We start from the raw sequence: 14590 nt of genomic DNA on the forward strand, positions 1-14590 counted from the left end.
TTGTTCGAGCTAAAAAACCCAAGACTGTTAGACATCAGAGAAAAGACTCTAATGTATAACTTCCAAGTAATCCACATCCCGGGCAAGAAAAACGTAGGTGCAAACTTCATGTCCCGGATACCGCTTTCACCACCGTCAAACACCTCTGATAAGATCGAGGCTGCTATCTCGGCTTCTATCCACCTCCGTTTCAACCAAAGCAACTCGTGTTCCCTTGAGGACATCTCACGCAAAGCCTCTGAAGACCCCGAGTACATAGATCTCCACCGTACAATTCTCGAGGGGTTTCCAACCAACAAGGAAACTTTACCACAACACATCTTACCCTACTGGAAATTGAAAAATGACTTATATTGTGTAGACAATCTAATTATGCTTGACGATCGCGTCCTGATACCACGCGCTCTTCGACGTACCCTACTAGAAGAGTTACACATCGGACACCAAGGCGTCAGCGCAATGAGAGAAAACGCAAAGAGACGATTCTTTTGGCCACAAATGAGCTCACACATACAAAATCACAGGAATCAATGCACCCGATGCAACCAAATCGCACCCTCAAATCGCAAAGATACACCGGAAGTCCCCGATCCGCCGATTTATCCATTCCAACAGACTGTTGCTGACCTCTTTCACATGGCAGGACGCCTGTATATCGTTTATGCAGATCGCTTCTCCGGTTGGCCAGAGGTCGCCTCAACCAAACCTGATGCTACAGCTACCACGGTTATTAACATTCTCCGAAGATATTTCACGAATTTTGGCGTCCCCGAAGAACTGTCATCAGACGGGGGTCCGCCATTCACATCTCACGAGTTCGAAAACTTTCTAAGATCTTGGAACGTTTCACATCGAATATCATCTGTCGGCTACCCCCAAAGCAACGGACGAGCAGAAGCTGCAGTTAAGACTGTTAAACGGATATTAACGACCAATATTAGTCAATCTGGGTCACTGGACACCGATAATGTCGCCAAAGCCCTTCTCCTGTACCGAAACACTCCATCACCAGACATGGGAGTCTCACCTTCTGAGCTCCTATTTGGACGCAACATCAGAGACCATCTTCCAGCACCAAGACGTTTCCGGAAAGAATGGATTGACCTAGCTGATATTCGCGAGAACACTTTTACTAGAAGGCACCAACAAGCTTGCACGAAATCACAACGACACCTCCCTGATTTGAAAGTTGGAGACACTGTTTCCATTCAGAACCAAACTGGTAACACTCCGCTTCGATGGGAAAAGACCGGGGTAATCAGCGAAAGTTTACCCCATCGACAATATCGTGTTGTAGTCGATGGTAGCCGCCGTACGACACTACGTAATAGACAGTTTTTACGCCCAATACCAAACGAAACACGCAACGATATCATCGATTTAGACATTCTACGACAAACAAAAGAAGAACATCTTCCCAAAACTAACGGGACAGATCTACCAGCACTCAATCAACCAGAAACAATTCCAACTGAACAAGAGACAACTCAGGCAGACACTTCACCCTCAATCGTCTGCCCTCCGACACCCGTCATCCAAACAAGACGATCAACACGCACTAGAAGACCACCAGAGAGATTTAAAGACTACGTTATGAAATAGACATTTACACACGAAATTACTCGTGTCCATCATTTAGTATATTTAGTTTTTGTTTAAAAAAAAAAAAAAAAAAAAAAAAAAAAAAAAGAAAGAGGCATGTATATATATTTACCCGTTATATCTTAGGAACGCTACTTGTTACGATTTATCTTATGTTAGGACTCTACTCGTTACGATATAGCGTTTATTATTATACAAGATTTTAGCATATCAACAAGTCACAACATTGTCTCCAGTTATTGAACTCATCCTTATACATTTTGTTTTAAAAAAACAAACTTAACAGTTTTCTTTCAGAAAATCAGAACAAAAAGGAAGCTGTTTTAGCCAAATAAGACAGGTCAAAATCGAAAATTTTCCGGTCACTATATTTTTGTTGGCCCCCCTCACTTTCAAAATCGTGGCGCGGGCCCTGAATTATGCTCATTAGAGCAATGGAAAAAAAAGATGGAACTTAGTAACTCAAAAAGAAATACTTACAAAACAACAAAAGACTTTTTTAAGACACAGCATATTCCGTTTTGACCAGGGCTTCGAATGGGGTCCCCCCTAAGTTTTAGGTCCCCCCACTTTTCAGTAAGGTTCAGGTCCCAGTTGAAAAATCCCCTCTCGCGTGCAGATAAAAATAAAACAGTAGAATATTATTAAAAACAGAACATTAAAACCAACCAAAAAAATTTCTTAATAATTGTAATTAGCCCCAAGAACTTTAGTGCAGCCCTTTAGGTCCCCCCACTTTTTAGGCCCCCTGAGTTTAAAAAACGAGACAGCTCCCACCCACTTTTAGGCCAATTTTAGATTTACACCCACCAAACAAGTGGGGGGGGGGTCGGAGCCATGCATTGACGCCATTAAAAAATCTACGAAGACGAAGTATGACACACCACTTTCAAAACTTGCAAATTGAAAGCAGTAATTATGAAGTCGTAATTTCTTCCTGTGCAAGAAAATATCAAAACCCTAAGGGGTCTCCAAGGTCCAGCCCAACCGCTAATATTGTAAAACAAGTATTTTGCCGCTAAGGAGGTCCAAATCAATATTTTGATTAGAAATATATGATGGCAAATTCCCAGGAGAATACTTTACCATATCAGCCAAATAAGGATTAGAGATGACAGCTTGGGAAAAAACATGTGTTTAGTTTTTTATATAAATAAGCTCTCATATTCTTTTAATGCCCTCTGACAGCTGACAATTAGGCTAGGCTGGACTTACCTTTCTCTTCCCTATTCCAACAATACAATGCTTACATGTTGACACATAATGCACATTGACAGAAGTATTCCCCATGCCCATGCAAAATTTATATCAAAATCTGCAATAAAAAGAAAGCGGTCTCTTCTTCTCAGTGGCTTCTGTATGTTGCTTCATCAGAAAGTCTTTTTTAAATTTCAACTAATGAGATTACCATGTACATATGATGAAAGTTAACAATCAAATCAGCCCTAATGTTTGGGACTAATGGCTTTATTGGTGCCTTGGATGATGAGCAGTCATATAACTTTATTTGTTTCCATCCTTGATTCTAAGGGTTGAATTTTTTCTCATCTTTAGTTCTCAAACAAAAGCAGCAATTATTTTTATCAAAGAATTCTTTTCTGATTGGATGAAAGCGCTTTACCTTCATTTGATTGGATATATACTTCTTTTTAAGAAGTATCCAATCACCATAATTTTTGCATACATTGCTTTTGCTCTTTTATTTAACACCCTTGCAATTAGTAGGTTCCCTGTGCCTCCTTTAGACATTGAAAAATCACTTTCAGGGCTGCAAATAAATATTTTTAGTCAATGGGACATCATGTCCGACAGAAATGAAATCCTGTCGGTCAAACTCAAAATCATGTTGATCATTCAGTGTATATTTTTTTTTTAATTATGCAGTCTTGAAAGTTACGGAGAAAGCGAGTAGGTAAAATAAAATTTACCTTGGAACAGTTTGTTATTGTATATAACAGAGAAATTGATTTGATAAAAGTAATCTTAGAAACACCCTTGGAAGTTACAAAGAAAGCAAGTTGATAAAAGTTAACTTAGAAACAACCTTGAAAGTTTTGAAGTAAGCAAGTTGATAAAAGTGGTCTTAAAACACTCTTGAAAGTTACGAAGAAAGCGAGTCGATAAAAGTTAACTTTGAAACACCCTTGAATGTTACTGTCAACTGCTCTAACTTGGGACTATCTGACAAAACATGGGACGGCAATTCAGCAACCATTTCACCTAACCTCCAAAGTCATTTGATTTGAGTTAATGAACGGCGTCTGTATTAAAAAGTACACGATTTCTTTTTCGCGCTGAGTAGGCTTTTAAATCGAAATATGAAAAAAATTTAAAAGTTAAAAAGGACGCGCTATCAGTGAAAGTTATCGTGACATGTTATGACAGAAAGTATGATTGATAAACTTGGTGGAGTTATCAAAACAAATTTGTTGTCAAAAGATTTAGAAATTAGTGAAAATACAGGCCAGATTATCAACAGTCCCATGTTTCGACCAATCGGCCCAAGTTAGAACAGTTGACGGTACGAAGAAAGCAAATTGATAAAAGTTATCTTAGAAACAAAGAAGGTTACGAAGAAGTTGACAAAAGTAATTTTAGAAACACCCTTAATAGTTACAAAGAAAGCGGGTTGATAAAAGTGATCTTAGAAACAAAAAAAGTAACGAAGAAAGCAAGTCGATAAAAGTTAACTTAGAAACACCCTGAAAGCTAGGAAGCGAGTATTTCAAGAATAGGCTAAGTAAGAGACAGGGGTGTAAGAGATTTATTTTCAACTCTCATGGTAATGGTTTATTCCTTTTTTCATTCGGACATCATGACCGACACAAAAGATTTTCAGTTGGTCAAATGGCTTTTTTAGTCGGACATTGACCGATGACCGACGCTTATTTGCAGCCCGCCTGCATCTGACACCTTTTGCTCTTATAAGTGAACACATTTTTTCTGACTTAGAATATTATCGTGTTGAAGAGAAATACCGTGAGTTGTCCTAAATCCGACAGCCTTGCCTAACTCCAAACTCTAATTACCTTTTATTCTGGATCATCAGTTGCTCATGTTTAAAACAGCAGAAATGACAACAATTATGACTTTGTTATACATATTCTGATATTGCAATAATAAAACATTGTTTTGTATATATATATAAGAAGCAATTATTGTTATTTGGTTCAATCGGTTCAGTGTATCAAATCTCTCAGTTTAGTTGACACTTTGGTATCTTTGTTGCGTCACAGCGAAAGTTTTGTTTTTATTTTAGTTTGTATCTTTGAAAGACCCCATCGAATTTAGGCAGGGCTGTCGGATTTAGGACCACTTACGGTAATTGCTGTTTTTGTCTTAAATACCTACCTAACTTGCCAACTGTTGGTTGAAATTTCATAAACAGTTCGCTAAGTCGAGCGATGTGAAGCAATCAGTAGAAGAGACCACTTTTGTTTTAGTTGCAGATTTCGATATAAAATTCTCATAATTCTGTGAAGTTGGGTAACTTGTATCAGTGGAGGGAAACTTGCATAGCCATCAAATGACTGACCAATCAAAGCAGCAAAATATCAAAACAAATGAACTAGCTAGCTAGCTACGCAGCTCCGCTCGCAGCTCTACTCTACCATTTTTGTTTTGATTTAACTTAGTAAGGTGCCGTAGTATAGTGGTAGTCGAGCTTGGCTTCTGTGCAGGCGGCCAGGGTTTGATTCCCACTCACGGCAGTTCACTTGGCAAGTGAACGTTCCTTCGCCCGGGTCAACCCATGCCATGTGAGGGGAATTGGGTAGTCAGTTCAAGGTGCTGACGGGACGCTCATTAGTAAGCGTCTATAGTTGCGAGAATAGGCCTCTACAGTAAAGCCTCCTGCAACTCAACCAAATAGAAAAAAAAAATAGAAAAAAAAAGAGAGAGAACTTTGTATTTTAATGACCAGACAGATCATTCATTTGAGGGCTAGGCATGTTAGCAGTTAGCCTCCACTAATGCAAGTTTCACGGCGGTAGGGATTTACTCTTCTCGATTCAACTTGCTGACTTGTCAGCATAGACCTTTTTTCAAAGAGGCCACCCTGTTGAATAATTATGTAGTCCAGCAGAAAAACAATGATAAAACCATGTATAATTCTACAATATGCATGATACAGTAATTATGCATGGCTCTATCATTGTTTTTATGGCTGGACTACATAATTATTCAACAGGACATCCTCTTTGAAAAAAGGTCTAATGTATTGTTGCTACAAAGTCTATTCTATCTTATGCTTTAGCTATTATTATAAAGATTAAAACAGACCATTTCCCATGCCTTTAAGAGCTTTTATATGTCCAATCCCTCTTAAAATCACTAAAGTGAAGTAAATTTGCACTGGCATTTTTGGCTTTCCCTCCCAGTAGCAAAGATTGCCCCTAAAAATATGGCACAATATGAAACAAACCTATCTTAAAAAAAAGAAATGCAAGAAGAATAATAATAGTTACCAAAAAATACATCGTGTCAATCAGTTAATGATGATATATGCATTTTCGTTCTATTTTTGTTGACAAAGATGACAGATTTGATTTGATTGCAAAAGTTCCTTGCGATTTTGTGATTTGCTTGTTTGTTTTGATGCCCAGCTCACTGGGACCTGGCTCCGCTGGCTCCACGAAGCCGTGAGACGCCAGCGACCAAATTTCATGAGATGAGTTCTTCTCGGCTCGACCAAGGAGCTTGAATGAATGAAGGAACTGTTCGACTGCCAATAACTTTAGGGACAATTCCTGCATATTATACACTCGTACGTGTGTGCGGGAAAACTTTGAATCTGAAAAAAAAGCGTGTTGCGTGAATTGATTGAAGGTCCGTTGGGGGCCTAATGTATAATGAATGCATGGTGAATCGAATATCCAACTATGATCCACCACTTTTTAATTTTATTAATGGTGGAACTAAGGGACTCGATTTGTAAGCAATGGGTGACATTTCGAAGAAATTTTAGATTTTAGTGATTTTGGGACCCTTTCGAGAGACAAAGCTATGAATTTTTACCCCTTTGAGAGACTTTCCGAGACATGTGATAGGTATCTTTATGGCTTCCACATACCCGTCACCTGTTTTGCCTAAGTATTCATCCCCTAACCTGACCGTTTAATGGAGTCCAATCTTGTTGATTTTTATGATGGCGACGGCTTAAAGTTGCCAGGCCTCAGACCGAGTACAGTTTTCTGTGCTGGTATTTTGATTGGTTAAAAAATCTCGAGAATAAAGCAATCATTCTCATGCTTAATGGTTAATGACTTTTGGGGATTCTCTATACCAACGTCTAAAGATAAAGTATACATATATATTTTAGAGATGATGAAAAGACAAACATCTTTAATCAAAAAGTTTTAATTGCGTCACTTCATAGGCCTACTTCATAACATAATTTAATTAGAAGGGGATGCAGTGTAGTACATAGGTGTAATCTGGTTCTCTCTCACCAACCGTACACACTTCTTTTTTTTATAAGAAGTAAGAAATAGCCAAAATTGAGGGTGAAGTATTCTTACTTTTTTAGACTTGACTTTTTTTACAAACATAAAAATGATCAATTTGAGAGTTTTGGACTTTTGAATGAACATTTGGAGCTAAAATTACATTTCTGCCTCAAAGTTTAAATACAAGTGTAACAAAGGAAGCAGTTTTTTCTGTTAACAAAATTACAAAATGACTGTAATTCTTATCAAATTCTGGTATTCTTACGATTTGGCCAATTTTCTCCCTGATATTCTTATACCTTAAAGGAAGAAATTTTGGCGGTAATTTAATTTGGCGGATGGCCGAAAAAACTAAATTTGGCTGTTGCTGAAAAATTTAACCTTTAAATGGCGTAAAAACAGCTAAAAAATTGCAAAAACCACCTTTAAAGGGTACACATTTTCAAAAAGTTTAATTTGGCGGGAATTTAATTTTAGCATGGAGGTATAAAGAAACAGGAGAAGTATGCTATTGTAACCATGCTCGCCCTACGATATTAAAAAAATTACGAGGTATGCATGCTCATAATCTCATATATCGTGCATTTTTAATGAGCTCTTTTGTTGATAAGTGAAATCTTATTGGCTAACTTAAGTGTTGGAAATAAAATGAAATAAACCAGCTGCGCTGGAAGCTCCGGCTTAAGAGATTAAAAGATGTGAAAGATGAGCTTGTTGAGTTAGTTGTGTTAGAAAGTTGCCCACAAACTGCTAATTAGAACAGATCAGAAAGCAAAGTAATAATTCTATTGCAGAGCGAGTATGAGAAATAATCTTAACGAATAAAAATGTCCTGGGTGGAAAAGTTTTGAAAAGGAGGCTAATACAGCTGAATTAGGACAAAAAAGGGAACTTTCAAAAACATTTTCCCAAAAATTAATAAGCGGGGGGTTGGAATCAGAATGTCCTGGGTGGAAAATTTTCGAAAAATTAATTAACGGGGGGGGACGGCTATTAAGTACCCGAGAGTAAGTGATTACACATGCACTTTCTTGCCTAAAGAACCAGCCCCACCCCCGCCCACTCATCCTCGACTAAAAAGTTCAAAATTGGAGCTAAATGAGATAAACATTTAGAAGTCAATATTTCCAAGTTCTTGATTTGATTTTCCAGATAAAATTTTGGGGAGAAAAATAGCCTAAATTAGAGGCCACGGGCTTTTAGCTAAGCATTATTTTTTCTGTTGGGATAATACTTGGGGGAGAGTAGGATAAACCAAATGAAATGGTACAATAGTGTGTATGTAATAAATAGTGGTATATTTGGAAAAAACCTGTTTCGGGTTTGAAAAATCTTCAAAAGGAACGGTCGCCCCAGCCAATGAAATTACGACAAAGTCCAAAATAAAAAATATCACTTTCAGTTATAACACTGTGAAAATTTCTCCGATCTTGTTCAAATTTACACAGGAATTGTGTTTTAGTATCCTTTACTGAATTCTCATAGTGATATGTTTGTAAAAAATCTGTGTCGGGTTTGAAAAATCAAAAGGAACGGTCGCCAGCCGCTATGAAATTACGACAAAGTCCAAAAACAATCATTTTCAGCCATAACACTGTGAAAATTTCTCCGATCTTGTTCAAATTTACACAGGAATTGTGTTTTAGTATCCTTTATTGAATTCTCATAGTGATATGTTTGTAGAATATCTGTGTCGGGTTTAAAAATCAAAAGGAACGGTCGCCCAGTCAAAAAATGATGAATACAAAACAGGACAGGATCATTTTCAGCCACAAAAACTGCTCAGATCGTTTTCAAATTTGCACTGTAATGTTGTAATTTTAGTATTCTCTTTCGAATTCCAATGGATGTGTGTTTGAAAGTTTCATTCCATTGTCAAGTTACAGAGTTTTATGGTTTTGTGCGTCCATAAAACTAGAGAAGTTAGCCATATGCAAGATTTAAGCACTCGAGCAGCTGACGATTCATGGCCAAAATTTCTCCAAAGTCTTTCCACATTGTTATAGACCAGTATGCATCAAACTTCTCATAAATCATGTCCAAAACATCATGAATAATGATGAAAATGATCACTATCTTTCACTGAGATTTGCAGCTAAAAGCCACCAAAATGAAGTTAGCGGCAGATACAGATTCAGATTGGAGATACAGATTCAGATTCCAGCAACCGATTCAAAAAAATTTTTACGCGTCCGAATAAAATTGATCACATCTCATTCGGACAGCATCAAATGGACTCCAAAATTAGAGTGGACATTAGATAAGCCCTTCAGTGACAATTTCCAAAAAAAATTGAGTTCATAACTATTTTTCCCTAAAACTAGTTTACGGCAACGTCATCAAAGTTGACATTTCCGAAAAAATTGAAAATTGCGTTTTAGGTGTAATGGACAACTTGGATCGAATTCAATGGACTCCAAAAATAGAGTGGACATTAGATAAACCTTTTTCTGACATTTTCCAAAAAAAATTGACTTCATACCTCTTTTTCCCTAAAACTAGTTTACGGCAACGTCATCAAAGTTGACATTTCCGAAAAAATTGAAAATTGCGTTTTAGGTGTAATGGACAACTTGGATCGAATTCAATGGACTCCAAAAATAGAGTGGACATTAGATAAACCCTTTTCTGACATTTTCCAAAAAAAATTGACTTCATACCTCTTTTTCCCTAAAACTAGTTTACGGCAACGTCATCAAAGTTGACATTTCAAAAAAATTGAAAATTGCGTTTTAGGTGTAATGGACAACTTGGATCGAATTCAATGGACTCCAAAAATAGAGTGGACATTAGATAAACCCTTTTCTGACATTTTCCAAAAAAATTGACTTCATACCTCTTTTTCCCTAAAACTAGTTTACGGCAACGTCATCAAAGTTGACATTTCAAAAAATTGAAAATTGCGTTTTAGGTGTAATGGACAACTTGGATCGAATTCAATGGACTCCAAAAATAGAGTGGACATTAGATAAACCCCTTTCTGACACTTTCCTAAAAAAATTGACTTCATACCTCTTTTTCCCTAAAACTAGTTTACGGCAACGTCATCAAAGTTGACATTTCTGAAAAAATTGAAAATTGCGTTTTAGGTGTAATGGAGAACTTGGATCGAATTCAATGGACTCCAAAAATAGAGTGGACATTAGATAAACCCTTTTCTGACATTTTTCAAAAAAAATTGACTTCATACCTCTTTTTCCCTAAAACTAGTTTACGGCAACGTCATCAAAGTTGACATTTCAAAAAAATTGAAAATTGCGTTTTAGGTGTAATGGACAACTTGGATCGAATTCAATGGACTCCAAAAATAGAGTGGACATTAGATAAACCCTTTTCTGACATTTTCCAAAAAAAATTGACTTCATACCTCTTTTTCCCTAAAACTAGTTTACGGCAACGTCATCAAAGTTGACATTTCCGAAAAAATTGAAAATTGCGTTTTAGGTGTAATGGACAACTTGGATCGAATTCAATGGACTCCAAAAATAGAGTGGACATTAGATAAACCCCTTTCTGACACTTTCCTAAAAAAATTGACTTCATACCTCTTTTTCCCTAAAACTAGTTTACGGCAACGTCATCAAAGTTGACATTTCTGAAAAAATTGAAAATTGCGTTTTAGGTGTAATGGAGAACTTGGATCGAATTCAATGGACTCCAAAAATAGAGTGGACATTAGATAAACCCTTCAGTGACAATTTCCAAAAAAAATTGACTTCATACCTCTTTTTCCCTAAAACTAGTTTACGGCAACGTCATCAAAGTTGACATTTCAAAAAAATTGAAAATTGCGTTTTAGGTGTAATGGACAACTTGGATCGAATTCAATGGACTCCAAAAATAGAGTGGACATTAGATAAACCCTTCAGTGACAATTTCCAAAAAAAATTGACTTCGTACCTCTTTTTCCCTAAAACTAGTTTACGGCAACGTCATCAAAGTTGACATTTCCGAAAAAATTGAAAATTGCGTTTTAGGTGTAATGGAGAACTTGGATCGAATTCAATGGACTCCAAAAATAGAGTGGACATTAGATAAACCCTTTTCTGACATTTTCCAAAAAAATTGACTTCATACCTCTTTTTCCCTAAAACTAGTTTACGGCAACGTCATCAAATTTGACATTTCCGAGAAATTGAAAATTGGTCATCATCATATTGGCAATTGGGTGAGTCAGAAATTTTCTATTTACTAAAATATAATATAAACCTTTTTTATATAATAATCTTAACTATCTTCTGTTTGTTCTATGGTCCTCTTTTTCTGTCCTTTCAATAAAATTGATTTCAATATTTTATCGAGATCTCGAAAAACGGCACCGAGTACAAGTTTCAAGTGTCCCATATTCTTTTTCTTTAAAGCTTCGAGATAAATTTCAGCGGCCCTCTTTCTGCTGACAGATTTGAATTCTGCTGCTACAATAGAAATGCTCCGACATTCCAGGGCTTCTGCTTCTTTGAAAATATCATTTGCTAGATTTTTAAAATCGGCTTCATTCTTACCAGCTGTAAAAGAAAAAGGAAAATAATTCGAAGATTTTATTCTTGATGATAACGAAAGAAATTATCTGAAAATAATGATTAAACGATAGGGAATGTAGGGTTTTGTATACATAATGTACTTAAAATGCCCTTTAAAGAACTATACCTTAAGGTATGTATTTTCCTGTATTTTTTTATTGTTGAAAGTAAATGGAATAGCCTTGGCCAAAACCATAAAACGTAACCAACAACGCAAAACAAAAACTTCGATGGACATTTACCAGATGACAAATGAATTGAACGAATTGAATTGTTGGGAATGAGACTCTCCGTGGTCACCGCAATACCCAAAGCCGTTTTCCGTGAAACAAAACCAGACTAAAAAGATTAATTTTCAGATTTCAGATCATTTGAAAATTTGATTGAGTATAGTTGGTAGTGTTTTTTGTTTTACTTTGTGCACTTTGTTGACCAATTACTTCAACACCCCTTCAACACCTGAAGGATAGTCTTCAGCACCCTTAACATTATTAAAAAGAGTTTTAAATTCCCTGAAAGTTCTAGAGCAATTAGAAAACCTTACCAGATTCATTGGATCCATTGTACAATCAGTTTTGATAACTATAGCATCCGTTTCCTGGTGGAAAATATTTTCAAGTGATGCTTGAATAGAAAGAGGATAATAATGGTTACAACCTAATCTTTCATTTTTATGAAATTGTCCAGAGAATTATGCTTTAATTTGTGCAAAGTTTTAAAATAAATACAGGAATGGTCGAAAATCCACAAATTCACCCCGCTGTCCAGCGTCAAAATCTCCTAGAATAAACCTTTTTATAAAAAAAATGAAATAAATATCCACTAATTCCTGTTCCATTTTTTTAATTGAATACTCTTGTCTCCCGAATAGACGCCCCCCCCGCTAATTGCTAACAGACAAAAAAATCCATCCTCCCGCTAATTAAATTCGAATAATTCAAAATTTTATTACAGTGTAGATAGACCGTAAACTTGTTAAAAAATTTTTCTATTGTTAGTATTGGTTCTTATTTACGTGTTTATTTGTTAAAGTTTCTTTTTTGTTGTTGAAATTGATATCAGTTTAAAAAAATTCTGTCTTCAAATTACCCCCCCCCCTCTTATTCCACCCCCCCCCAGCTTATTAGAGTTTAGAAAATTTTCCTCCCCCCTGCTTATTCGGACCCCCCCCCCCGTTATTCGGGAGACAAGAGTAAAGGCCAGCAGGTGTATAATTTGATTATACTGACGGTTTATGGTTCGAAATCAAAGAGTATTTCAAGAAGAGAAGAAACTTATCTACATTGGATAATGATGGCATCGTTAATTTTGAATGACGCACGTACATATGTATTTTGCTAAAATGATAATCGAAGAATATATTACCAAGGGAACTAACTTTTGAGGAAACTAATTATCGCTTTTTTCACGGTTTTTTGCCAAAACTGCGAAAATTATTTCCCGCGAAAAATTCAAGAAAATGCTCTTAAAAGTGATTTAGCTTTTAGCAATTTAGCAAAACGCTTATGATCTTTTTAACTGAGATGTATAGTTCACTTTACTAACAACTTTACTGTGTCAGAAGATAATTGAGTGAGACTTGAACAAAAATCTTTCTGGTATCACACCCTTGTGTCACAGACCCGGTGGACCCCCCACCCCGGTGGAAAAATAGGCCAAATCAAAGAAACTCTTGTGACGCCGCACCGTGTAGGGCAGGTAGCTCGCTCGCCGTACCAGGTTTTTGCCAGTAAATGGTCAGTGTTGAATATAATGAAAGATTTTGAATGAATTGTGTGACCAAGAAGGCATACTTGGGTAACAATAGCGTGTTAAGACCGTTTTCTCAGGAATAAAAGAAGAAAAAATTGTCGAAAATTTTGCTTTGCTCGCGTTCTTCTTTTCCAAAAATTATTCCTTCTAGAAGACAAAGGTCAAACTAGACGACCTTTACTTGCACCCAGTGGCGTGGTGGGAAAATTTCTCTGGGGTGGCCAAGGCAAATATGGCGCCCTTTTTAAAGATTTTTTGTTTTTGGCGCCCCTCTCTATACGCTCATTATGAACACAAAAAAGGGAGTGTGCGAGCGAAGCGAGCTAGAAAATTTTGAGTTTTTGAGGTGATGAGGGGCGCCATTTATGTTTTTTCATTTGTCAATCTTTCGATATGGGCGCCTGAAAAATCCTTCTTGGCGTCCCTTATTTTTGGGCGCCCCTTCTCAAAAGGGCTCCGCTTGGGGTGCCTGGCCCCCCCTGGCCCCCCTGCCACCACGCCACTGGTTGCACCACCTCTTTGAAGCCTGAGACTTTCCAGTCCATGATTTTAGGCCAACCCTCGATTTAAAATTTATCCTTAATAGATTTTAATACGGGTCTGCGACGGAGAAAATCGGAGGGGAAATCCTTAAAGCTAAGCCTTAACATTGCATTTGCCTCCCTTAACAAGTAAATTCAGACAGGTTCTATATCACTGTACGCCAGAGAGGTAGTTCTTTGTAACTTTGGCGTGACAGACCTAAACATTTCTCTAAAGGGTCGACGCTATCGAGAATAAAATCACAAAACTGCAGAAAACTTCATTTTGATGAAAATTGTTGGCATAAGAATAGGTCAAACAGCTTTAAAAGAGGCCATAAAAGGTCATATTTAGCCCAATAAGTTCACAATCGTTTAACAAAATAATTAAAAGCAAAATAACCGCATGAACATGAAAATGGTTTTTTTCGTGCGTGAATACGTGTATTGGCAAAAATTTGCACGTGAATACGTGAATTGAGGGTCGACTGGGGGCCTCTTAATAGGACTACTTTAACCGAATTTCACAAAAATGCGATCTTTAAAGAAGCAAAAAGACAGAGATTTAATTTTTTGATGTTTCCGACCCGTACCCTTTACTTGCCTGGGTTGGGTGAATGCGATCTAATATCTTTAATTTTGATGATAAGATTAACAAAATGTCAATTTTACAGAGGGAAAAATACCAGTGGGGAAAAGAGGTTCAAAGAAGGGAGGTAGAGTTTTATTTGGAACATATCAAAAATAG

General features: G+C 36.8%; 1 protein-coding gene across 1 annotated transcript; it reads right to left on the bottom strand.

The window, feature by feature from the left end:
- Positions 1–11233: 11233 nt before the first annotated feature.
- LOC136820441 (uncharacterized) lies at positions 11234–12902 on the bottom strand. Its single transcript, XM_067076626.1, has 4 exons — positions 12852–12902; positions 12114–12193; positions 11812–11908; positions 11234–11554 (listed from the first exon to the last, which is right to left on the bottom strand). The coding sequence occupies exons 2-4, from the start codon at positions 12129–12131 to the stop codon at positions 11277–11279; spliced, it is 393 nt and encodes a 130-aa protein (XP_066932727.1). The 5' UTR covers positions 12132–12193; positions 12852–12902; the 3' UTR covers positions 11234–11276.
- Positions 12903–14590: the final 1688 nt, after the last annotated feature.

The sequence above is a fragment of the Clytia hemisphaerica genome, unplaced genomic scaffold (genome assembly GCF_902728285.1).
Source record: "Clytia hemisphaerica strain Z4C2 unplaced genomic scaffold, Clytia hemisphaerica genome assembly, whole genome shotgun sequence".
Taxonomy (NCBI): domain Eukaryota; kingdom Metazoa; phylum Cnidaria; class Hydrozoa; order Leptothecata; family Clytiidae; genus Clytia; species Clytia hemisphaerica.